Source organism: Serinus canaria, chromosome 2 (assembly GCF_022539315.1).
Source record: "Serinus canaria isolate serCan28SL12 chromosome 2, serCan2020, whole genome shotgun sequence".
In the NCBI taxonomy this organism is placed as follows: Eukaryota; Metazoa; Chordata; class Aves; order Passeriformes; family Fringillidae; genus Serinus; species Serinus canaria.
In genome coordinates this window covers 48,525,069-48,550,871 of record NC_066315.1, presented here as the reverse complement: position 1 = coordinate 48,550,871, position 25,803 = coordinate 48,525,069, and the positions used below count along the sequence as shown (strand labels likewise).

The 25,803-nt window shown below is 40.3% G+C and overlaps 1 protein-coding gene across 23 annotated transcripts in view; it reads left to right on the top strand.

The window, feature by feature from the left end:
- The window catches only part of ARPP21 (cAMP regulated phosphoprotein 21), a 197,049-nt gene that overhangs the window by 119,418 nt on the left and 51,828 nt on the right, over positions 1 to 25,803 (top strand). For 8 of the 23 annotated variants that reach the window (XM_018920717.3, XM_018920713.3, XM_050971333.1 and 5 more), the window contains 6 exons: positions 405 to 513; positions 2,272 to 2,373; positions 8,654 to 8,691; positions 10,771 to 10,830; positions 13,352 to 13,584; positions 24,138 to 24,368. In XM_018920717.3, coding sequence (XP_018776262.1) covers positions 405 to 513; positions 2,272 to 2,373; positions 8,654 to 8,691; positions 10,771 to 10,830; positions 13,352 to 13,584; positions 24,138 to 24,368 — 773 coding nt within the window. The remainder of the gene's footprint in view (positions 1 to 404; positions 514 to 2,271; positions 2,374 to 8,653; positions 8,692 to 10,770; positions 10,831 to 13,351; positions 13,585 to 24,137; positions 24,369 to 25,803) is intronic. The other 15 variants (XM_050971342.1, XM_050971334.1, XM_050971349.1 and 12 more) reach the window with 8 other exon arrangements.

The window sequence follows — 25,803 nt, the reverse complement described above, 5'->3', positions numbered from 1 at the left end:
TGTGTTTTTTAAGATTCCTACCAGTTTTTTCCTTGCTTTTCAAGACAGATAGGCCTCACTAAGTGGCAGTGTTTCCAGAGATCCCAGCTACTGAAGGAAGCAAATTAACATACAGTATGGTAATTTGTTTTCCCTGTCCTTCAGTCACAGTGAGGAGAGTCTAAATATTTCAGTGACTGAGAATTTGGATTCCCATTCCTTGCGCACAACAACAACAAAAGCTATTTATAGCAATAACAGTTAGCATCGATACAGCAGCCTCAGACAGCTATAGGCAGCATCTCACAAATGTTAACTGCTTTTGCACTAAATGCCTGTGTGAAAACAAAGAGCACTGAGAAATAAAGATCAAAGCAAAACCAAAAGAAAGATTTTTTTATTGCTATGTTTTACTTTGCTGGCAGACCAGAGCAAAGGTTTTCTGAACATTTAAAAGATGAAAAAGGTGAAGAATCCCAGAAGCGATTTATCTTGAAGCGAGATAACTCTAGTATTGATAAAGAAGACAATCAGGTTGGTTTTCGGTTCGAGAGTTGCTGAAATTTGTTCTGTTTTTGAAGGTGGGCTGACTGATGTTATTGTTGTTCTTTTGTTGTTGCTCTCCTCCTCCCCTGCCCTCCTGCCCCTCCCCGCCTCCTTTGGCACACGTACCACCGTGGGTGGCTCCGAGCCCCAGAGTGGCTGCTTCAGCCGTGGCAGTGTGTGGATCTGCATGGGTGGTTTGCTTGGCGCAGGACTTGCTGCATGTCCACGGGAGGGGGAATGCCAGTGGCTCTGGGCTGTGTGGAAGGCTGTGTCAGTCGCATTCCTCAATGTCTTGCCTAACTATGGCAGTTGCTACGCTCCCTGTAGCTTCCTTCTTCTGTTATACCCATTCAGAGTTGGATTTCAGTATGGACCAGTGATGAACTGATGCAGCCCAAAAAGGAAAGAGGGAAAAAAAAGTGTAAAAAAAAAAAAGTAAAAAAGCCCCAAGATGTGATGGTGAGGCCAGGTTGATTTTTTTTTAACCATCCTAAATTATGTTTTGACCAAAATTAAGTGAGGTCAGTCTTTTACTTCCCTTCCTCCTCCTGTGCCCTCACCACCTTTTACTGTCTGTGTAATTTACTTGCTTGTGCATGTACTGTGGCAGACGTTCCCCCCGTATTGCCTGTACCATAACACTACCTTAACTTAGGTGAGCTTGATGAGTAGGGGAGCGCCAGGGAAATGTGTGTGTTTGTGCTGACTTTAAAAGCGGGTGTTGTGCTGTTTCAATCCAGTGCAAGCTGTGTATGTGGAATAGATTAACAAAAAAAAAAATCTGAAATGGTTCTGATGTGATTTGCTTTTATGAGAAAATTCTCACAGCATATGCTTTCTTTGCTAGGGCTACGTTTGTGCAGGAACCAACCAGTGATTCTCTTGTTTCCACTTGCCTTCATGTTTTCATAAAGGACCGGTTTTTTTTTTTCTTCCTTTCATTTTTTCACCCTTTTTTCCTTGACTTTCACTTGTACATGGCAGCCTTGCCAGTTGCGCTGCATACAAGCTGGCTTTGAAAACAAACCCCGAGCAATTTCAGGGTGTGGTGACTGTGGGGATCACTCAAAGGAAAGCAGCTTGACCTATCCCACCCTGTCCTGGGGTGCAGGGGGAGAAGGACCAGTCCTTGAAACCCATTTTTCAATGAAGCATTTCCCGATGGGGCTCATCTCCTCTCCTTCTTCCCATGGCACAACCGTTTCCCACACTGTGGTTTACCAAGAGGCAAAAATGGCCCTTCCTTTTCCAGCTAAACTTCAGTAGAGGGTTCCATACAGTGTGAAAATGGTTAAAACTGTTGTGCCATATATCTGGGACTTCTTTTTGCACACACAGACTTCGTGGGTTTCTTCTAGGATTTACAGTTTAGCTCCAGCAGCCTTGTTACCCTCCTTCTTCCTTGATTTCTTACGTAGCCCACCACTGCCTGCCCTCCTGCTCCTCACAGCTGGTAGGAGAACCAAGAAATCTTAGCATTTGAGAACAACAGTGCTTAGGCCCAAATTTAGGATGGTGGGTCCACAAAAGCTATACAGAAAGCCTTATTTTGGCCACCTGCTTGATGAATCTATCTGGGAATCCTTGAGCGCCCAGTCTCACAGGGTTCTTTGTGCAGGAGTGACAGCTATCATTTTCGTGCTTCATTTGTTTAAGTGAACATTTATTATTCTCAGCTGACAGTTACTTAATGGCAGTTTTTAACAGCTCAACTTATATAACCCTCCTGGTTTTCTTTCTGCTCAGCAAAACAGAATTCTTCCATTTAGAGATGACAGACGAAGTAAATCAATTGAAGAGAGAGAAGAGGAGTATCAGAGAGTGAGGGAGAGAATATTTGCACAAGATGTGAGTAGTTATTTTAATTGCCTCTTTAGTGCCATACCTTTGCCTGTAGTCAGACAGTTTTGCCCCCCTCCTCCAACAACACTGCAGCTGGACTTGCCCTGTGGAGCTGGAGGTGACAGGGAAAGCAGATTGGCTAAGAGAGTCTCAGAGGAGTTTTACAGGTGTGGAGGTTGGCTTCTGGAGAGTGAAGTCATGAGAGTTGCAGGGAGAAGGGTAGAAGAGAGATTAGGCCCAGCATGTTGTCTGGGGTGTGCCTATCCTGTTTCTTTGAATGTTCATGTTCACAAGGCCTAGGTTTATTTCCTTTTTCCTTCTGCTAGCCAAAGAGCAGTGATTTAAGTGGACACTCTCAATAATTTCAAATAGCTGTGTTATTTTATATTTCTTTCAAAGTGAATCAAATCTTTATAAGTGTCCTTCTGCAGAGACTCCCTATGTGTTTTGGTTTTTTGGGCCAATGCTGTTGCATCAAGACACTGAGAACAAAAAAAGGGCAGAGGTTAAACATGGAGTTTCATCATTATTTTGAAATGACTGATTAAAGAACTGTACTTCTACCATCAGAAAGAGTCAGTCATGCTGTTGATGATTATATTCTGAAAGGAATAAAATGAAGCAGACATTAAAATTCTTGCCCTTAACAAAAAATCAGAACTTGCTCAACAAGATCTATTGCTAAGGAAAATACTTAAGTCTGAAACATCTGTGCGCAATACCTGATGTTCCTGAAAAAAAGAAGAAAATCACAATTTGCTATAATACTGTAATGATGAGGTAATAAAAGGAAAAAAAAAAGAAAAAAGTCAGATTTTAATGTTTTATTTCATATCTCAGTGGGAGTTCTGCCATTTAGGAGGAATATGGGAATAAATCCAATTAAAACTATTTTTGAAAATCATATTGGGCAGTGTCCTTTTAAATCAAAACTGTTCATATGTTGCAGAGCTAATAATACTATTAGGAATTGTACATGTCCAAGTTGGGTTTTTTGGCAGAATACACTGTGTAGTTTTAAGGTGTGTGTTGTCTCACTTGCTTCTTAGTAAATAGCTAGCTACATCTAAATGTTTTTAGCCTCACTTTTTCCTGGCTGAGATGATTCCAGTAAAAGCAGAGGCCTTTCAGTTTCTGTTTTGCTTTCAGCATGTTGGCCTGATATAAATACTGTCCCAGGCTATACATGGTGGAATTGTCAAGTTGTTCAAGAGCTGCAAAAGCCACTTTGCAACAAGTTTCTTATATGAAATATAAGAGGTTTTGACACATTACAAAAGAGCTTTTGCAAAACAAAAAAATCTTTGGGTTTTGATACAGAATTCAGATGAGCCAAAATGCTAAAAATTACCAAATGGAAAGTTATTTCCAAAATAGTCCAGTTTCTATCACAAGTTGCAGCTAGAAATGCCAGGCTGGGAAACAGAGGTGGCTGGAAAAGTGTGCTGAAAGTGGCTCCATAGTATATTGCTGCTGTTACCTTTAGATATTTGAGTTCTAAAAACAGGCAAGTGGAGAGTGTTTGAATTGCCCACAGCAGGAGGCTGTTGTGGTTCATTGGGTTGGCATTTTCAAGTGGCAGGACCTAAGTAAAAGTGTGCTTTTTGGCAGACATTTTAAATAGAATTGGGAGGGAGTATTTTTAAAGATCAGCAATGTTAGATCTCTCTCCCTCTCTCTCTCATATCCACTCCTTTGCTCTCTCTCTCTGCTATTGCAGGTATTAGTGAGCATCATAGTGCAGTGAATTTCAGCAAGTTGTATTTTTAATGTCAAAGGCAATCTGCGTTTTATGTGAGCTTTTTTGAGTGGAGCACCCCTTGCCAGATACAAGGTGTTTTTAGGATGATGCCAGTGGTTGTGGTGGTGGACAATGTATTTTTTCAATTTTAGGAAAGAGAGAAATGGCTTCCTGTTATAGATAGTCACTTACTGCATGTAAGACTGTGAAGTTTTAAGGCCCTCTGCAGTCATTAATTAATCCAATTCTCCCCAGGTTTGTGTGAGGTAGGTACATAAGCCTTGTTACTCTGCAAATTTCAGATACAGAGAGTCAAAGATGGATTAATCATGTGGTATTTTTGTTACCTCTATACTGTTTACACTGCTGTAGTCAAGCCTTTATCAATGCCTTGCTTGTGAATCTTAGCAAGTGGATCACAGATACATCACTTCTAGTTAGAGTATGCATGAAAAGAGCTCGCATGGGAGGTCTTCAAAGTGCAGCGATGAAGGTCAAGAGTACTGCCATAACGTGCTGCATCCAGCAGCAACCCCCCAAAAGATGTTTGAGACACCCAAAACTCTTAAGATAATGGCCCAAAAGTCAGAACTTTAAACAAAATTTATAAGGAAAAGGCAGTCTGGTTGCAGAGGCAAAAAATTCCATGCATGTTTCGAGTGCTATGAAAAATGTCTTAACCTGGACCCCATATAACAATATAAAGCTTGCCTATTCTTCTTTTGATCTTGCAGAACTCTAGTTGCACCAGATCTCTTCATTTAAAAGTGGGAAGGTTTTAACAAAATAAGTATGTTCATGAGTAATGCCATCACTGTGATAGTCTTTATGATGATTACTCTAGTATTAGTCAGTTTAAATTATGCTTTCTGGCAGGTTTTCCATCTGTTGTGTTGGCTATTACAAATTTCAACAAGGAGAGCTGGAAGTCTTGCTCCTGTCTCAGCAAGACTGAGAAGCATGTTAGTTTGATATTTTAATAAAAGAATTGGTGAAGAAATAAATGGCTAATAAACATGATCATTCCAGCTCACTGAAATAAGAACTGCAAAGTGCACCTCAGATTTTTCAGGCTGCTAAAAAAAGTGGAGGCTGAGCTCTGTTATGCTCAAAACTGTTTTCAAGGGTTTTTTTAAATTGCAAAAGTTATTTTATTGAAAACTTAGTTTTAAAACAATTTGTGACTTTTACAGCCAAGTAAACTGGAGCAGAAGACCTGCACTGTCTGGGTCTTGCAGAGAAGTTCCTTGTTTGAACTGCTTTAGTTGCATTTGAGAAGTTGAAAAGTTATTGCCCAAGAAGGACAAAGAACAACATACAGGAATAAAAAACATTATTTCCCTGTATGTAGAGAATCCCAAATGTGTGCATAAATGATACACGATGTTTGGCTTTGAAGCCTGCAGAAAATTGACTGTAAAGACTAGCAATCAAATTACATGGGGAAACTTTCATTCTTCAGGGTTAGTGCAGTGAATAACCTCATGGGCCAGAGTCACGCTAGGACCATTTAGTGTTCATAAATGCATTCTTTGGGAATCATTCTGTAGTCACTGAAAAATGTAGGTGTTTTCTTACTTACACAAATGCTAGAATTTCCCATGGTACACATGGAACTTATTAAAGGAAATACACCATGCTCTTTATTTTCTGTTGTCAACTGTAGTGGCTATTTTTCACCAAGGAGTTTTTCTAAAGAACCAGATGCTTTAGGTACAGTTGGTCACGATTCCTCTAGTTAAGAAAACTCAGAGAATCTTTATCAGTTTCTGATTAAAGAGTGGAACAAAAGAAATACCTGTAGACATGGCTTCAGCCTGTTCTGTCCCTCTAGTGTGAAAAGATTAGGAAGAAGAGGGCTTAAAATTAATAAAAACCTGTAGGTACTAAAACTCCTGTACTGGTGTACAGAGACTTTCTTTGTGGCTGAGGATGAAATGCTTGTTAAAGCATTAGTTGGAAGCCTGAGATCGATCACATCTTGTTAACTGACATGAAAATTATTACCTGTTTCTATCCATTGAAGGATATTGCTGCACCTTAATAGTTATCTGTGTTTGCTAATGTAATTAAAAACAAGAGCAGCAACTCCCAGTATATCTAGTGCACTGGCAGAACTGATGCACATTTTCCAGATGAGACTTTAAAAGGTTCTTGGAAATTGGAAAAGTGAAATACTAATTTCATAAATAACAATTAGTCATACAGAGCATCCTAATGGAAATCTTGCATGCAGAGATCTCCAAGGACACTAACTTGTAGGTAATCTTACATAATTTTTTATCTGATAGGTGTGTTGCCAGTCTGTTAAAAGGGTAAACAAGAGTCAAGTGTTTTGACAACAATACTGTGCTGGGTATTTAAGCTTTCCTGGTACTTTAAATTGAGCACTGTCATGGTATACATCAGGAAGGTGAGTCCTGACCTTGTAGTAGCTAAATTTCTATCCGGAGCTGCTTAGCCACTTGATTTTTAACAGTAAGAATAAAATAATAAAAAAGTGCCTGTCTTCTCTGCCTCTTAGCCTCAAAACTTTACTGAAGAATAATTTCCAGGGATTTGAAACGTGTTGGCACAGTGTGGCACTGTGCCAACATCATCAACCAAGAAGACAAATTGAATTACTCTGGACTCTGTTTAAAGTCTGTAATACTCTTGATAGTGGTTCCCATCAAGACACTGAGAAGGAAGCAGACATTTCTGCTTGTTTGATAAAATATAAATCCCAGAAAATTATTCTGCTTTATGCCCCAGTCTTTAAAACTTTAATAAAATGAAATAAATACAGACAAGTGCATTACAGGCCCCTTTGCTTTTGTAACTTGTGGGTACACAGTCCAGTACTCTGGTCTGAGCAAAGGTTTTTCTGTAGGAATAGCTGTAATCCTGTGCTTTGGAATGTGACTGCACAGAAGTCAATGCACAGATGTCCATCATGAAGCTCGGGATGATGACCCCACAGCTGAGGTTGTGAGGTGATCTCAGTATGCTTTTCTGGGGCTTTTTGCTTCAGCATAGTTAGATTATGCTGAATTCTGCACATTTGTTAGTGAAACCTGGTACCTGAGTAAGGAATGAGAGAAGACACAGTGTTGTAGTTGTACAAAGGATCCCACTGGTTTAGATGAAACAGTTTGTATCTTCTCTTAGCCTGAAGTGAAACCCTAGGTCTGCTGTAGCTGGTAGGATTTGGTTCCTGGCAATGGAGAATTTGTTTCTGATGTCCTGAGGCTTTGTGCTAAGGAGAAACATATTGCCCCTGATGCAGCCCAGTGCCTTGCAAATTTAGCAGGAGTGCAGGGTAGGAGCTCACCTGGGAAGCCCACAGAACTGTCAGGTGTTCCCTAATGTAGATGCTGAGTGGGTGAATTACACTCTAATGCAAAATTGTAGTGCCATCTCAGGGCTAAATTTCTTCCTGTTGTAGATTGATGCGGCAACGCTAGCTGTGCTGTCAAGGGAAAACTTTGTCCAGGCATCAGCTGGAGCATTAAGAATGAGCAGGGTGTTGGCTTAGACTCTTTTGAGTGGGTCATTAGCTCACCCTTTACAAAACAGAAACATCCAAACTCTGTGCCTATTCCATTCTGGTAAAATTTGACACAGTTAATTATGGCATTTTATGATTCTTTGGACTGAGTCCTATTGTTACAAAACTAATGGCCATGATCTCTGGTGTCCTCCTTCCTTTACCTGCCTTTTGTTTAAATTCATTGCAAGTGCTGACTATTCTTTCTTCTGTACCTCATCGAGATATAACCCAGTGACAGCTACGAGGCTTTTAGTGTAGCGAACATGAAATAGGAGGGAAATGAAAAAATCAGAGAGGGAGAATTATTCATGGGAAATTGAACACAGCTTCATTTCTCTGCATAAAAAAATCAGTAATTCTGAAAGAGATATACACTTGCCCATAGGATTTATTTCTTCTGAGCCCTTCACCTGTTTTGGGATCTAAGTCCTCCAGCAGAGAGCCTTCTTGCTATGATTGTTGTTAATATTATCATTAAGAAGGTTTTTATCATTTATATCTCAGTGTTCCCTCTCCAACTGTAAAATGTGAAGTCACACACTATTTCTAAGTACTGCAGTATCTTCTCTCCCTTTGAGTAACTTTGTAAATTCTGCATGCTTTCCTTCTGTTTGTCCTTCCTACCTACAACTCTGTGCCATCCTGCAGTTTTATTTTGAGGTGGTAGGCCAGACCAGTGGAACCTTATACTATGCAGGAAAAATATTTTTTTCCCTTCAAATTGCCAGTATTTTGCACATAGTACCTTCTTCAGATCTCTTAACTGAGAAGTTTCAGTTTGTTCCCAAACAGAGACACCTCATTGGCAATGTGTTGTAATGCATGGAATTAATTTTACTGGCCTGACCTTATTCTTGACCTTTTTTCCCCTCTTGTCTTCTGCAAATGCAAATGATGCATGAATTGAAATCCCCTTAGGCCTGAGCAGGGGAGGTAATTCTAAAATCAAGGAAGAAATTGGAACAGCAGAACATACCTAGAACGTCTGATACAATGCCTTTTTTATTTTTCAGTCAGTTTGCTCCCAGGAAAACCTTTTTGTGGAAAACAGGTAAAAAATAGCTTTATTTTGTGTGTGTGTGCTAAACTTGGCTGTTTCTCTTAATTTTTTTTTTGTCTATCTGTAGTTCTATGGTTATTTATCCTAATGTGAAGACTGTTGAACAAATTTGCAGTCCCTATTATCTGCAGTAGTTTTGTGCTTTAAGAGGGTGTAATAGAGCTTGCCTTGCAGTATGGTACCTGAGCAGATAAAGTTTTACTGCTGCTTTCCTGAGGCTTTTGCATTTCAGTTTAAAAAGCAGATTGTGGGAGATAGGGTGGGGGCGGCACCTAAGCTTTCATTTCAAGTGACCATTCTGTCTCTGGAGTGCCAGAGTATTAGTATTTAACTTACTGATCTTTAAAAAGCCCTCTAGCAGTGGCTGGATGACAGTATTTATGACACACCAGACTTGGGTGTCTGTTGTTTAACCTGCTCTCCTGTGGGACTGAGCAGCAGCATTGACATCACTTGTTGATTGTGAAGACTCACAAGTTCCACACAAGTTCCTGTTTTATTGCTGCTGTAGTAATGAATTGGTGATGTTTGAGCTCACTGTTACTTTGCATTACTGCATAATAGTTCTTGTGAATGTTTTGTTATCCACTCAAGCCAAAAGGGAAGAGTAAACTGTGTTTGAAATGTTGAATATGAAGTGTTGGCTCCGTAACAGACGTAAGTTAGCTTAACTGTGTTGAAAATCTTAAAAATTGTGCACCTTTATGGCAGATAAGGATTTTAACCAAAAGTGGGGAATATAATTGGTGGGTGTTTGAGCAGTGCTGACCCAAGTCTGTCCTGCACAAGTTTAAAAACTGTTTACCACCTCCCCTTGAATAAGGAGAGGCTCTCTCTCACAGTATTTTGTTCTCTGTCCGCCCTTACATCTGTCAGATGCATTTATGGGTGAAGCTGTCCCCATAGAAAATGACTCCACAGTAATGGTACAAACCAGCTTTTCTGATGGACACTTCTGTAAGTGGAATGAGGGAAGGCCCTCAGGAGCTCAAGGCCACTGTCATCTAACTACCTCATATTCTGAGGGCCAAGGATATTTCCTCAGCTGCTACTTCTGTGTTTTGACTATGGAGATGTTTTATCAAAATAAATCAAAATTCTGACAGAGGAACCCATAAAGCTAAAAGCAGATGCTCCCATAAATCTGTTTTTCCCTCTCAGGGGAGACTGGGGCGACAAAGATCACACAGTTGTTGTTCACACTTCCAAGTCAGCATGGAAAGCACTCAGAGGCTGCACTGCCAAGGGTAGGGTGGGTACCTCTGTGGGATAAACCATGAACTCCATAGCCCGGCTTCCCCTGGTTTATGCATTCAGTTCCACACCTGTGTGCAGGAGAATGTGGTCAGTTCTGGTATTTACACATGGTTTGCTGTCCTTGAACCTGGGAGCTGACTGACCAGCCCAGTGTGAGGAATGCATACCCAAGTGGGGACCACTGAAAGGCCAGGTTGGGAATTGTCCTGCCTGCACTGTTGCTGTCCTGAGGGAGACTTCAGCTGCATTCTGCAGAACACTGCTTTTTCTTGCTGCATGCCCTACAGCCTTTGATCAGGTGAAGCACTTAAACTTGTGCTTAGCTCCGTGCACATGAGCAATCCTGTTGATTGGCTGTGTTGAAAGTTAGGTGTGTGTTCAACTGCTTTGCCTTTCTTTTTTGTCAGAGGATCTGAGCCTTTCTCTTAGCTGCAAAGACTTCCAAGCGACTTAGCAAGTACTTAAGATTACATATGCAGTATTTTGCTGGCTTGCAATTTTTTATGTTCTTATTAGATGACATTTTAATGAATTTTTCTTTGGATGGAATGGTTCCTTAGCTTCTGAGAATTACCTTTCTCAGTAACAGGAAATGCTAAATTGGCCCTCAGCCTCGCTGGATGATGTTTCTTATGTTCAGTTGACTGTGTGCAACTATGGGAGAGGGAGGAAGGGGCATTTTTAGCTTTGGTTCTTTAAACTGAATCTAGCACAAATTGAAAAATGTATCTAGAAATCAAATAAAACTTTACAGAACAGAAAAAATTTGAACTACCATGTTTTTTAGCATAATCTTTCTTTTCATTTTTTCAGTAGGCTGTTGGAAGACAGTAGCATATGCAATGATATGCATAAGAAAAGGCAGCTGTTTAGGTTTGTATGAATTTTATTTAATATTTATTTCCCAGTGTATCCCACTTGTGATTCTGTCTGTGTCCTTGCTGAGATGCACCTCGACATGTGTGGGTATGTCAGTTTGCTGCTTGGAAAGGAGCATGGAGAACAGAGTTCTACCCCACTCTTCCCATTATCTCTGAATGAAGAGGTAACAAGAGGACCCTTTTCTTTGGGTCACTGCCTCAGGAACCACATGAGATTTTCAGCTGCCTGGCTGCTCAGACTGTGGCTGTTTGGGAGAGACTGGAGAAGCTCCATTTTTCCTGGAGCATATATGACAGGCACGTTTCATAGACTAGTGCCCAGACTGACCTTTTTTCCTTTTGTTGGTTTGTTAAAAGCTGAAGTAAAAGTACATTGAGGCAAAACTGATTGAAGCTCCCTTATCTGAAGTATCTGTGTTTTGAAACTTTTTTCTGTTAGCTTTGTCTTCTCAACTCCAATTCCTTCCACACATTCAGATGCATTCCATATCCCAAAGAGCATCCCAGGCCAACAGGAAATAATTAAGATTCATTCCTATTTTAATGAAGAACAGTTCTACCAATTGACACACGAATCACTGGAAGTCTGAATCTGGTCATGACAGTATTCTTCTGAGAGTTTTAGAAACTCATGGTGTCTTCCCCCACCATGAGCGCTCACACATTCAATTCACATCAACCAGGGTCCTTTAAAAGTCAGTCAGCTGCCACAAGTCTTAAGCAGAGGAGGCTTTCAAAAGGAATGGATGCTTTCAGAAATGTGCCTTCATCTGTTAAGGCACATGGACAGCACAGCAGATATTCGCTATATGTCTGTGTGCATTGGGGTTTGTGTATTTCACTTCAAACCTGTATCATATATATTACATAATTTTTCACTGCGAGGAGAAATGCATATGTGAGGAGAAAATTTGATGTGTGGTTGCTGAGTCTGCATGTCATCACAGCAGCCACAGAGGAGATGGAGAGATTGCACCAGATAAGGAGCAGTGCTGGAGCATCTGCTTCTGCGCCCCATGACCACTGGCAGCAGGCAAAAAAAAGCTTCCTCCTTGCTTTGGGTTAGCTTTGATGACCTGAGAGTGTTGGATTGGGCATACAGGACTTAGGAGGTGTCTGTACACACACTCTTAATAGTTAATGTCTGAGTCTGGGGAGTTAAAGAAATTTTTTGTAACCCAAAGCCACAGATAGTGGGAATACAATAGCATTCTGTTTCTCTCCCACTTTTTCTCTAGCATATAAATAGAAGAGAATTGTTAATTTCTAAGCACAAGAGCACAAAAAACTCTGTAAATAATATACTTTGGGGTTTTTTCTTTCAGATTAAATCTTAAAGGATGATTTATTTTTAAAATCTTTTTCCTTTTTTTTGTGTTGTTGCTTCTCTGCTGTTTCTCTTCATGCTTTCCCCCTGTGTGGGTCTAGGAAAGGTCAACAGGTTTATACTGCTGATCACATCTGAGAGAGGCTCTGTTACAGGCGAGGAATGCAACAGCCTGATTCCATCTTTGACACGCTGCCTCCTACATGTCCCAAGTGACACAGCTCAGCAGGTTCTCCAAATAAAAAGCAGGAACCAAGTCCACAAGGAAAAAGGGGACCAAAAAAAATTAAATTGATACAGTCCCATCCTTTTGATCTCTAGAAAGAGTTTTGAGCCTGCAAGCTATTATGCTGTAATATATGACAGAGGAGTGGAAAATGCCTTTTAAAATCCTTCCAAATAGAGTGTTACAAGCACCACTTGGGATAACAGTCATGGTGCAGTAAGCCGTGGTAGGCATTTTGGTTCTGTCATTTTAGCAGTACAGTGCAAGTAGTTTACCATAAATAAGCCAAATTCTGATCACAGGATTTACTGTGTTATTACTCACAGTACACTGGGTGCTCTGCAACTGTTTAAGGACAGGCAGCCTCTACCCAGGAAATTTCATTATTATTCTGTGCAGAGTGGAAACAGAGTAAACTGACTTGTGGGTCTCTAAGTGAAGCATTAACAGTGAAGAGATTGGGGTCACACTGAGAGGAGACACGTTTAGGCAAGGCTTTGGATGGGCTCACAAAGCTGATAATGACTGGGAGCAAGCTGTTATAGAAATAAGGATATGAAGACAAAGAGTGCAGGTGAAGTTGATGACAAAAACATTACAATGAATGGACAGCAAAGTGAGAAGTGGTGAGGGTCTTGCTGAGGGAAGAGAACACTCAATGGGCACAGAATAGCTGCATCAGTGCTGCATAACACTGCTGTGTCAGCCCCATCTGGTAAAGTGCTCTGAGGACGTATCCAGAAGGGGAGGGTGGTAAGTGCCATGCATGTAAAAAGGGCATAGCTGTGTTTGCATGCTGAAGGCAGATAAGTATGGGGGTCAAATCCCATTTCAGACCTGCTTTTGTAAAGGCAGAGTATCTCCTTTTCTTTATTTGGGTTGCTGCAGGGTACCTGAAGATAGACTTTGCCTTGACATGGTTTTATTTGCGTATAAATCTTTGTGTCATGATATCTGTAGGGGCAACAGGGACAGCATTGGGAAGACATCTGGCAGCCGACAGAGCAGTACAGAGAACGAACTGAAGTGGACAGACCACCAGAGGCCATGGAGCAGCACAGACTCGGACAGCTCAAATCGAAATTTGAAGCCAGCCATAACAAAGACAGCCAGTTTTGGTGGGATAACCGTCCTGACAAGAGGAGATAGCTCATCAAGCAACAGAAGTACCGGGAAACTGTCTAAAACAGGTAGCTAGTACTGTATTGGGTTCACAGTGCATCTTGTTGTGTGGTGATAAATGGCTGTGCTGGTGCTTGTCTGAGTATGGTCTGTCACATGATGGTGTGGGCTGGAATGGACCTTTAGAGACCAGGTAGTCTGACCCTCGTGGTTGGACTAGATGGCAAAATACATTAAGAGTTGTGTTTCCTGAACACAGGAGATGTGTTTGTCCCTCTGTGGATGCTAGTATGTGGGTACTTGCTCCTGAGATTTTAGGAATCAAGAAAAAACACAGTGCATGAGGTTTACAAATCATGGAGAGGTAGGCTTTCCCTGGAGTATAGTGTGTACACACCATACACATGCTGCACTTGTAGCTTGAAATGTCAGAGAAAGCACAGATTTTACCTTTTTATTAACCTTAATATTTTTGAGTTGTGAATAGTTAGATATCAGATATCTGAGGAGAAGACATTTTGCTGTCATTGCTGAAGTACATGCCATTTGTAGTTTGGAGTTCAGCCTCTGCCTTGGCGGTGGCATTTGAGGACATGGTGGACTCACAGAGCTCCCACAATCTCTCCATTTTTTTGTTTAGTTGCCATTTAACATCCTTTAAGGGGACTATGAATCTGGTGGGAATCCTGGATTTATTTGCATTAACTTTACAAGTACATTAATATATATGAGAGCCACAGGGTCTGCATCTAAGTAATTTCAAGCTATGCCATTAAGCTATTCTATTATACTTTAGGTTGAAAGTGCATAATAAATAACAAAGCCATCAGATGATTCCATCAGATTGGTTCATTTGATACCTATAGTACAGACAAATGGTAATCAATATGTAGCACTTAGTGCTCTTTCAGCTTGAGAGTGTTTTATGGATGGTACTTAATTTACACCCAGTTTATCAAACCTGACTTGGTCAGATTTCATTCCTATTCCCCAAATTTTGCAGTAGCTTTTGTGTGGTTCAGGATGCTACAGAATGGAGTTTTTAGAATAAATAAATAAAGCCATTGATATAGTAATTACATTTTAGATCTCTGGATGTTGAACAGAGTTTAAAATTTTGAACAGTCATAAAGTCATTTGAGTTGAAAAGACCTTTAAGGTCATCAAGTCCAACCATTAACATAACATGGTCAAGTGCACCCCTAAATCATGCTCCCAAGGGTCACACTTACATGTGTTTTAAATCCCTCCAGGAATGGTGACCCAGCCACTTCCCTGGACCGTTTGTTACAGTGCTTGACAATTTTTTCAGTGAAGAAATTTTTTCCTGGTATCCAGCCTAAACATCCCCTCTAGAAACTTGAGGCCATTACCTCTCATCCTGTCATTTGTTCCCTGGAAGAAGAGAATGACCCCCACCTTGCTACAGCCTCTTCTAAGGTAGTTGTAGAGAGCAAAAAGAACACTGAGCCTCTGAGCCAGTTCTCTCAGCCACTCCTCATCAGACTTGTGCTCCATACCCATCACCAACTCCACTGCCCTTCTTTGGACGTGCTCCAAACACATCAGTGTCCTTCTTGTATTGAGGGATCCAGAACGGGACACAGGATTTGAGGTGTGGCCTCACCAGTGCTGAGTACAGGGGGACAATCACTGCCCTGGTCCTGCTGGCCACGCTATTGCTGATAAAGGCCAGGATTGTCCTTCTTGGTGACTTATGCTGGCCCATATCCAGCTGGCTAATGACCAGCACCCTCAGGTCCTTTTCCACTGGCCATTCTTGCCCAAGCCTGTAGCACTACATGGGGTTGTTGTGACCCAAGAGCAGGATCTGGCTCTTGGTCTCATGGAATGACAAAATTAGCCTCAACGCGTCACTCCAGCTTGTCCAAATCCTTCTGTAAAACCTTTTTACCCTCCAGCAGATCAACACTCCCCCCCAGCTGTGTATCATCTACAAACTTCCCGAGAGGATGCATTTGATCCCCTTGTCCAGATAAAGACATTAAATAGCACGGACCCTAGGGAACACCACTTGTGATCAGCTTCCAATTATGTGTAACTCTATTCACCACCACTCTGGACCTGGCCATCAGCCAGGGTGAACTGTACACCCATCCTGGCAATGAGCAGCTAGATTTTCCAGGAGAGTGTTGTGAAAAACAGTGTTGAAAAATGGCTTTTCTGAAGTCCAGGTAGACAACAATCATAACTTTTCCTTCATCCACTAAGTGGATCACCTTATCATAGGAGATTGGGTTGGTTAAGTAGGACCTGCTTTTCATAAACTCATGCTGGCTGGGCCCTGTTGCCTGATTGTCCTGTGCATGCCATGTAATGGCACTGAAGAGGATCTGCTCTGTAGGTTTTCTTACACCAAAGTCAGACTAATGGGACTTTGGTTCCCCACATGCTCCTTGTGGCTTTTCTTGAATGTGGGTGTCACATTTTCTAGCTTCCACTCAGCTGGGAGATCCCACTGGGACTGCTGATAGGTGATAAAAAATTGGCTCAGTGAGCACTTCTACCCTCTCCCTCAGAGCCCTTGGTAGATCCGATCTGACCTCACAGACTTGTGTGAGTCTAAGTGGTGTAGCACATCGCCACCTTTGTCCTTGAATTTTGGGGGCCTTGTTTCAATCCCTCTCTCTGTCTTCTGGCTTTGGGGACTGGGTACCCAGAGAACAGGTCTGGAAATTACAGACTGAAGCAAAGAAGGCATTAAGTACCTTAGCCTTTTTCTTAATCTTTGTGTCTGAGTTTTCCCCTCCAACCGATGCAGGATGGAGATCATATTTGTTCCTTCCTTTTGTTGCTAATATGTTTATAAAAACATTTTTTGTTGTCTTTTACAGCAGTAGCCAGATTAATTTCTAGCTGAGATTTGACCTTTCTAATTTTCTCCCTTCATAGCCATTTTTTACCCTGAGCTGTGGTGTCTGTGTTCCATGCTGGCTTGTCTTTTAGCACATGGTTACAAACTGCTCCTGTGCCTTTAAGACGTCCTTCTTGCAGAATTCCTGTACCCCTTTGTCCTTCAGGACTGCCTCCCAAGGCCAAAATCTCTCTCTCAGAGTCCAAGGTAGCCCATCTGAAGACCCCTCTTCCTACTTCTCTGAGATTGAAAACTGTCTGTTTTGTGATCACTGTACCAAATAAACCTCCAACCATCATGTCACCCACAAGTCTTCTTTGTTCACAAAAGCAGGTCCAGCAGCACATCTTCCCTAGCTGGGTCCCTCACCAGCTCTGCCTGGAAGTTATCTTCCATGTACTTCAGGAACCTCGTTAATTGTTTCCTCACTTCAGTGACTTATTTCCAGCAGTTATCTGTTAAGTCAGTCATGTGCAAAAACAAGGGCCAGTGGTTGTGAGACTTCTCTCATCTGCTTTTAGAATATTGCATCTGCTTCTTCATCTTGCTTGGGTGGTCTATAACAAACTCCCACCCTGACATCTGCTTTCTTGGCATTTTCTCTTATTTCTACCCATAAACACACAACCCTTTCATCACCACTGTCAAGCTCTAGACAGTCAAAACACTCTCTAATGTACAAGGCATATCCCACCATCTATCCTTCCTTGTGTGTATGCCTTCAGAGGCATTTCCAGCCATCACTGTAGCCCTCCCCTTTTGTGAGTTGTCCCACCATGTGATGGTAACTGTGTCACAGCTGCCCTGTAGTGCAGTTACTTCCAGCTCCTCCTGTTTTGTTACCCATGCTGTGTGCATTGCTGTAGATGGCCTTAAATTGAGTTACTGATCCTGCTCCCTTTTTGTGGGAAGAAGCTGTAATTCCTACTGATCATTCTCAGGCACTTCTTTCATTTCTAACACATCAGTAACCTTTTTGTCTTTACTGCTCCATACATCTCAATCCCCCGCCTCCACTGGAATGTCAGACCAAAGAACCTCACTAGCACACCACCCCTTAAACACTGGCAGCTGCATAACATCCCTTTTGCTTTTTAATTCTAGTTTAAGGATAAACTGATAACTCCTCTGCAAAGATACTCTCCACCCCTTTGATGGACAGGTGCAACCTGTCTGTCTAGGCTTGGTGTTCTATAAACCAGCCAGTGGTTAAAACCCCAAAAGTTCTGTCAGGCTCAGAGTCTGTTCTTAATCTGCTGGCTCTTCCCTCATCAGTCCCTGCAACTGGAAGGGCAGAGGAGAGCACTACTTTTTCTCCTGATCCTTTAATCAGTCATCCCAAGGCCTTGAAGTCTCTTGATTGCCCACAGACTTCCTTTTGGGACTTTATTGCTGCCGAACTGAAAAATCAGTAATGGATAATGAACTGAGAGCTGTATCAGAGTAAAAAGTTTTCTTTTCCCATCTTTAGCTCCAGCACTGAGGAGGTAGCGGACAACCTTAAGAAGTGAGTCTAATCAGCATATTGGGTCTTCTCTTCCCTTCAGAAGCAAGTCTCCCATGATCATGACCCATCCTTTTCTCTATATGGAAGCAATTTTGATGCAGGGAGCAGTCTGAATTAACCTCCAGCCAAGTGAACCACCATCCTTGCTGTTGTTTGTTTCCACTTGCAGAGCCTCTCACGTGTTTTCCCAGGGCCCCTGAGACAGTGAGATAATCACACAGGAGACCTGCCTGCTGTGCTGGGCCGGAGCTTGTTGCCATTTCCCCCATCCCTTCATCCCTGTGTTCAGCCAGGTGGAGAGATGACAGAATCCTCCCTATCATGTATACTGTCTACCTATGGGATGTACCCCACGGAAGGCGAGGTGGAGTTTCAGTGTGTGTATAGTTCTGAAACTACACTCTAGTGTATTTTTTATTTGAATATAGACTAAATAGGCTATGCAGTGGGGCTTGAATTATGGAATAGAGCACGGTTTCACTTCCAGATTTCTTTTCCTCCCATGAATATTTGAATAGCATCAAAACTGAATTTGATGTGCAAGAATTAAGGAGGCGGCACAGGCTCCTGCTGTACTTTTATTTTTTTATATCATTCTACCTTAAGTAGAGTGTGGGTAAATGTATTTGAAACATTGTGTTGCAGAGGTGCAGAGCATTTAAAATGGTGTCAGGGAAATCCAGTTTGGAGGAGACATCTAATTGCAAGGGCAATATTTTTAAGCCATTTTAGTGTTAAAATCAAGCATTGTAAAAAGGATTCACTTAGGAAATGTATTAAAGAAGAGACATGTGAAGCATGCCAATACTTGTAAATTCATCTGCACCCTGTAGACACCAAACCCCAAATTGCTTTCAAATGTAAGCTCTTATAATACATTTTTAAAACATCAGTGATATTAAAAATCCATGGGTTTTTTTAAATGCTTTGACTTTTTTAAGGAATGCGTTTAAACTGGAAAGCTAGCCAAGGCACAAAAAGAATAAAAGAGAAGCAAGATAAAAGGAAGAAGTGGGGAAGAAGAGCAAGACTGGATATCAAAACAAACAGGCACCTTCAGAGCCAGGAGACAAAGTCAAACAGCCTGAAAAAAGTAATAAGAGCTAGTATCCTTATCACTATTTCTATCCTTCTCTTTAAAATGCTATTGAATGGCATTAAAGCAGAAAAGAATAACAATTCAAAAACAAAGGGGAAATATGTCTTGATAAAATGTTTTCCCTTCACTAAAAAAATGCTAAGTGCATTCATACAGTAGTCAATGTGATATTTGCATTTTCTAAGGTGCGTTAGGTACCAAGTGATACTTGATAGTGAATGTTTTGCATACTATATTCATTACTTTCTACTTTTCACATAGGCAGCCCTGGTGTTCTGTAATTCAAATAGACATTTAAAGGTTGATCATGTTTTTATTTTGGATGATTTCATTTTGGTTTGGTTTTTTCCCTTGTGTTCACTACAGTAGTTGAAATAGATTTGCAGAGGTGTTGCTACCCATGTTAGACATACTGCCCTGGTAGCATGCCAGAGTCTGCTAGGCACCAATTCTGTCCTAGACTTTTCTCTGAAGGGCTGTAAGGTTCACAGTAATAAATTTAAAATATTTTTGTCTTGCATAAAATTTGTATTGAATCAGTGTGCATTCATTAAGTGGCCAAAATGTTCTTCATTGGCTAAATGACGGAAAATATTTATGGAATCTTTAAATGTGAAAATTGTTCTCTATATATATGGCAGTCATCCAGAAGCATTGTTAAACATTCTTCCTGAGCACAGGAGTATTAAAATTTTCAGAATTTTTATAGAAGGCTTACAGCTGCCTCCAACAGGGTATACAGTGATGCAGATTTAACATTGTAGCCTTTCTGGATAGTTTTTCGTATTGCCACCAAAATTAAATGTTCTGCCCCTGACCTATGATAAATCAGTAATTAATGATACATAGCAAACAAGCAGGAACTGAAGCTCAGAAAGATGTTAGCTTCCCTTTAGGCTCACAGAGAGATCACAGAACATGCTGTTCTCTGCAGTAGAGTCCAGTTGTGTCAATTAGTCTTAGACTTTATTGTTTTCAGCTGCACAGGAATTGGAGCTTAGCAAAGGAATTATGTTACTTCATTTTTGCAAACTTCACAAAAGGGGCTGTTTGAAACCCATTATATAGTTGTTTTATTGGTTCTGATGTTTATTTTCATGCACCTGTTGACTGTTTAGAATACCCTGTTCTACTGAAAAGCATAGATTCTACAATGCAAGTAAAATTTCCTTCTCTGTTATTCTGTAGTTCACTAGGTACAAAGATATGTTCTAAGCTATAATTCAGTATCAAATGGGGAGTTAATAATTTAACAAATTTCAGTTGGATTGCCTTCCTACTACTTAGGACATCATGCAAAATGTTGGTTTGTTTAGCTTTCTAGTAATACAGTAAACTTTCCAGGGTTGACTAAGAGTGGTGAATGAAACAGTTTTCATTGTAGGTGCACAATAATACATGTGTTCAGTCTGTAACACCCAAAAAGAGAAAATCTAGCATATCAACTACCATGTTATTGTCACTGACACATTGCAACAGGTTTTAACATCATGAGAGAAGATGTCTTTCACATAAATGTCCTATGTGTTTCTACATATCCCAAATAATTGTTGGGAGGCTTAAAATTTGTAGTTATTGCACCTTTAGCTTCTCCTAATGCATTTTCCATTCAGTGGAATGCACATCTGTCATAGTATATTTCTTTCTCCCTTAGCTGCAAAAAGCTGGTTGCACTGGGGTATTAACTGTGTTGTTACAGATCTGTAGAGATCATTAGCTTCCTTGGCAGGGCTCCAAGTAATCAGAGACCCAGTCTAATCTCTCCTGTTAGGTGCTCATTGCCATTCCTGTTGGGAAAGACATTTCAATACATTACTGCTGGCATTTTAATACATTAACCTTCCTTTGCTGTTTTTTTTGGTTTCTTGTTTAGGTTTTGGGGTTTCTTAAATAAAGTGTCCTGTATACTATATTTTTTCTCTGAGCTTTGGAACTGGATTTTTCCTTCTTTATAATTTACTTGAATTAGGCATTAGCTTGATGAATCTTGTAAGTCCAGCAAAAACTATCAGAATATTGATGTATGGGCAGCAGGTCACGAACCAACTGCTTCCAGTCATAATCTTCCCACCAACTATGCTGAAACATCAGTTTTATTTTTAGAAGTGCAGCTTAGAGAGAAATAATCCTGTTCACATGAGCACGTGCCATTTCATTAAAAGATCACAAAAGATATTGTTGCATAGAGAAAGGCAAGGGACTTACAGAAGTAGCAAATAAATATTTCTAATCCAAGAATCTATATCCAAGACAGAAATACGTCCAGTATTCCATTCCAGTTCTATTGTTCCTGAAAATGATGATGGTCTAGAGCAAGCAGTGATAGTGGATAGATTTGAGAGTGTAGTTGATAAGAAAGGAGAAATTTGCCTTGGACTTGAAAGGTGAGATGGGCAGAGATGTTGAAAGTTATCAGATACTGAATGCTGATCCAAGGAAAATATAGCAGGACATGTTGCATCACTCACTGTTACTTAGAATATTGGAAAATTAATGGTACTTCCATGCTCTCCCTCTGCAAACCCTCCAAGCTATTAGGCATTTTTGGTGGTTTTTCTGTCTCTTTTTCTTTACAGCTCTTTGAACTTCTGTATCTCTCAGAATAGTTAAAAAATATATTAATGGAAAGTGATGAGAATGTGAAGGTTATTACTATCTCAACTGTGAAGCAGCAGGAAAATTACAGAATAATCTAGAAGAACTATCCATCATTACATGATGAAAAAAGGAGGTTAGATTGTGTAATGGGGGCAAAAATCTCATTTAGTCCAAGTTCCTTTCAGAAGTCGTTTGCAAGACATCTTTTAATGTGAATCTGAATAAAGTCAGATAGTTTATTTTTCCCCTTTTTTACAATACTGAATTCATTATAAAGTGATTTCCCCTTTCAAAATCAGGCAGCGTGAAAACAGCTAATCAGAGCTACAAAGACAAGATTAATTGGTGTTAATTTCCAAATATTAGTGTTGGAATTTACTTGGCTTAATATGTCTAGACTTAAAATGATAGGAAATAAGTTACAATAATAGAACTAAATAAAGTAGATCATTCTTATACGGTATAAATGGGGGCAAAATTGGTACAGCAGTAATTTCTGGAATTTTTTTCTTTTTTAAATTCAGAAAATTTTTTTTATGGTTTTTTGACTTATTTGTGTTATTTCAAAATCACTAACTTGATCTACTAACATGAGAGAACAGATCTTACATCTTTTAAAGCAGACATTTCAAAGCTATCAGCTTGACCAATGTGTGGGGATAGCCTCAAAGTATTTTCTGCTGCCTCCATGCCATGTGATGAGTACACCTGAATTCATTGCAGTCCTCTGGCTTTTATGATTCAGAAGCTGGTGTAGATCAATACATAATTCTGTCATAAGAACAGCAGAAAGGGAGGAAAGAAAAACCAAAACAATTGAATGTCAGCTAAAATCCTCTTTTGTGCCAATAGCGTTTCATTGGAATAGCACAAAAAGTGGAGAGATTCTGAACTTAGGCTTGGTACTACTCACACACACACTTAGAAATAATGGGAGATTTAAGAAATCTCATCACCACTACCATCTCCAGGCAGCTTCCTGACCTGTTGAATTCAAAAGGTGAAGGAAAAGAGGAGAAAGTAAAGATAGAATTCAATGGAACAACATGAAGTGCATGTAGAAAGGCCAGGGAAATACAGCAAAGGACCTTGTAACTGATGAAGAAGGAAAATTGAACTTCAGCAGTTGCATTTACAGTTGCAAGGAAGATGCCAAATGCTACTTGCAGCTTGATGAGGGTGGCCTCCAGGAATAACTCTGCAATTTGTAGAAACACAGGAATCTGAAATTATCTAAATTTCTAACCTCAGTCTGCTAGGAGAGGAAAAATATAGCAACTAACACAACTTTGATGTTTTATTATATATGACTTATTTAATGAAATGAAAAAATTCTTTGGAAATCTCTTTCTTGATTAGATACCAGAGAAACAGATGTAGGGTCCTACTTATGGCAAATAGTGCACAGCTCAGAGAGAGGACTGTGTCTGTAGTGATTGCAGTATGATCCCAAAGTTTGAAGAAGATGGATAAAAAAATGTGTGTTACACAGGAATCTGCAATAATCTGTGGAAAAATCCTTTGTTACGTAACAGGATGGTGGTGTGATTTCTTCAGAAGAAACCTCTTCTGCTCTTATTTCTCTGAGTGTGAGAAAATAAATGAATTTCAAATGCATTTGACTGAAAATGAATTTGAGGCTCTGAGCAGTCCACTACAGGGTCCACCTGCAGTATCCCATATCTGAAAGGATAATATATAATTTGCCTCAAAGAGGTTTGCTAAACTGAAGTCTGAATTCTGTCCTTGCTTTTAGTCTATACCTGCAGATGGACACTGTGGAAGTTAGAAGCATAGACAGTGGACTCAAGTAAAATGAAAGAAGTTGCAATTAAAACATACTTTGCTCTGTGGAGTAAGCATCCATACCATCCTACTTTAGGGAAGCTAATCACCTGAGCCTTATGCTCTCAGAAATTCTTGTCTTTTTTTCTATGAAGCAAATTAAAACCTAATCAAGTAGTATCTCAGAATTTCTAATATTATTTTTGGGGGTTAAAATAATGTGTCTTCTCATTCTTCCAGGCACAAATGTGCTTTAGCACAATTGGTTTATCTGGATTGATCAATTTTAATAAAGTGGCAAATGTCTTAGGTGGTATCCTAGGTAGCTTTAAGTTAATATGGAAATTACACAGCTACCTTGTGACTGGACTGATCACTCAATTGCTGTTGCTTTGCAGAGAATGTTAGGTGATTTTTTTTTTAATTTCATTTTGTTTGGTTTTTTTTTCATTTATAAACACTGTGTTTAGTTTTTATGCCTTATTAACTGATACCTTGGTGTTATACATGCTGAGGATTTTGTGGTAAATCTGTTTATTGGCTGGGGGGGGAGCTGATGTTGAGGAAAGGGGATTTTGATTGTGAAAATTACCACTGGGTACTGGCTTCAGTAGGGAGTGAAAATCCTGCTCCTACAAGCTGGGCATGGAGTGGTGCATGCCTTTGCAGTCCATGAAGCTGTCCTTGTATTTGCTCTGTCTGGTGGGGAGTGGCATCCCTTGTAACCCCCCTTTCTGCTGTGCTTATGTCCCCCTGTTAGGCTCAGAGTCTTCCAGCAGTGCTGGCTCCTCAGGATCACTGTCACGAATACATCAGCCTCTCCAAAGTGCATCTCTCATCCCTGGGGTGACGGCCAATTCTTCAGGCAGCGTGTCCTACCCTGAGAATGGGATGAGCGGCCAGGTGGCCCCCAGCAACACCAGCTATATCATTCTTCCACTTGAAGCTGCAGGGATACCTCCTGGCAGTATCCTTCTCAACCCGCACACAGGTCAGTACAGCTCCCTCCTGCCTGATTCTGCCCTTTGGTGTTTCTGATGTCAGCTGGTAAATTGGCAGATTTCTTGTTTCTAGACATATTTTTCTGGAGGCATTTTATGAGCAAATATACATTGAAATGATGTTTGGCAAATTGTTGTTTTCAAATGCGCAGGCAAAGCTAGATTTAATTTCTGAGGCTGTTGTGTCATAGCTGGTAGGAAGTGACACAAAACACTCTTGCTCCATCCCAGACAGGATGTTCATCATTCAGCAGTCCTGGTGCTCCCTGGCCCTCAGTGAATCCTTTAAGATCCTGTTAGCATCAATAAGGACAGATGGTCTTCTATATCAAACATGCTGAGATATTGTGCAACCAAAATATAAAGTCACATTCTCAGAGATTGTGCTTAACAGCAGAACTTCAAAAGGCTTAAAGGCTGCATTTGAATCTGCACTTCAGAATTAATTTTATGTGAGCTATATGATTAGCAATTATATTTAAATTGTGGAGTTTGTGATAAGAGAAAGATGTAATTCTTAAATTCCTGATAGTTTTCATCACTGCAGCTCACAAAGAGGCACTTGCAAGCACCAAAGTGCTGTGGGCATTTCAGAAACTCTTCAGTTTGAACTTGAGTGCTTAATGAAAGCTTAAGGCAATTTGTTACCTCCTTGGTCTGGATGAAGTGTGGATCATGTTATGCTGTTACTCCCCACCATATTGTACTATCAGTGTTAAGAAGGTTCAGGGAGTTTGAGGGTGTGGTGCTTCTTTGGTAATTTAGACTAGTCCAGTGACCATTACTGGCTGTGCTGTCAACCTTAGCTGAGTTATGCTGGGTGAAAAACAAGAAACCCTGTAGCGAAATGTAGCTTCCATTATACTGAGAGCTGAGGGTTTAACTCCAAAATATTTTTTCAAAGCACTTAACAGAACATTCAGGAGCTTTTTCTTTGGGGATTTTTGTTTATAGCCTGTATTTTATATGTATTACATCTCTGTGTTCCACTATTTTGGTGGAAATGCTTAAAGCTTATTTGCGCGTCCACTATTAAGAATCATTTTTTTGGCCATAGCTCAGCCAAGAAAGTTGCAGCACTTAAGAAAAATACAGCCTTGGTAAACTCTTCAGCCAACCTTACCACAGATACTTCTAGATGGTAGTATCTGGAGCTGATCAATATGTATCAGCATATTTAAAATCAAGGAGGAGTTCTTGTTTGTTTAGATTCAAATGTAACTGTGATATGTTCTGTCCAGAGAGATGACTTAGTAACTTGCACAAATCTTTACTCTTCTAAACCCTTTACTCTTTAAGTGTACTTATTTTCCAAGCTATTGCATTATTGACATGAGAGCCTAATACTGTCAGCAAGGAAAAGATCCATCATTATATTCATCTGCTCATTTCTCTTCTGGTAGATGACAGTTCTGGCTGCACCAC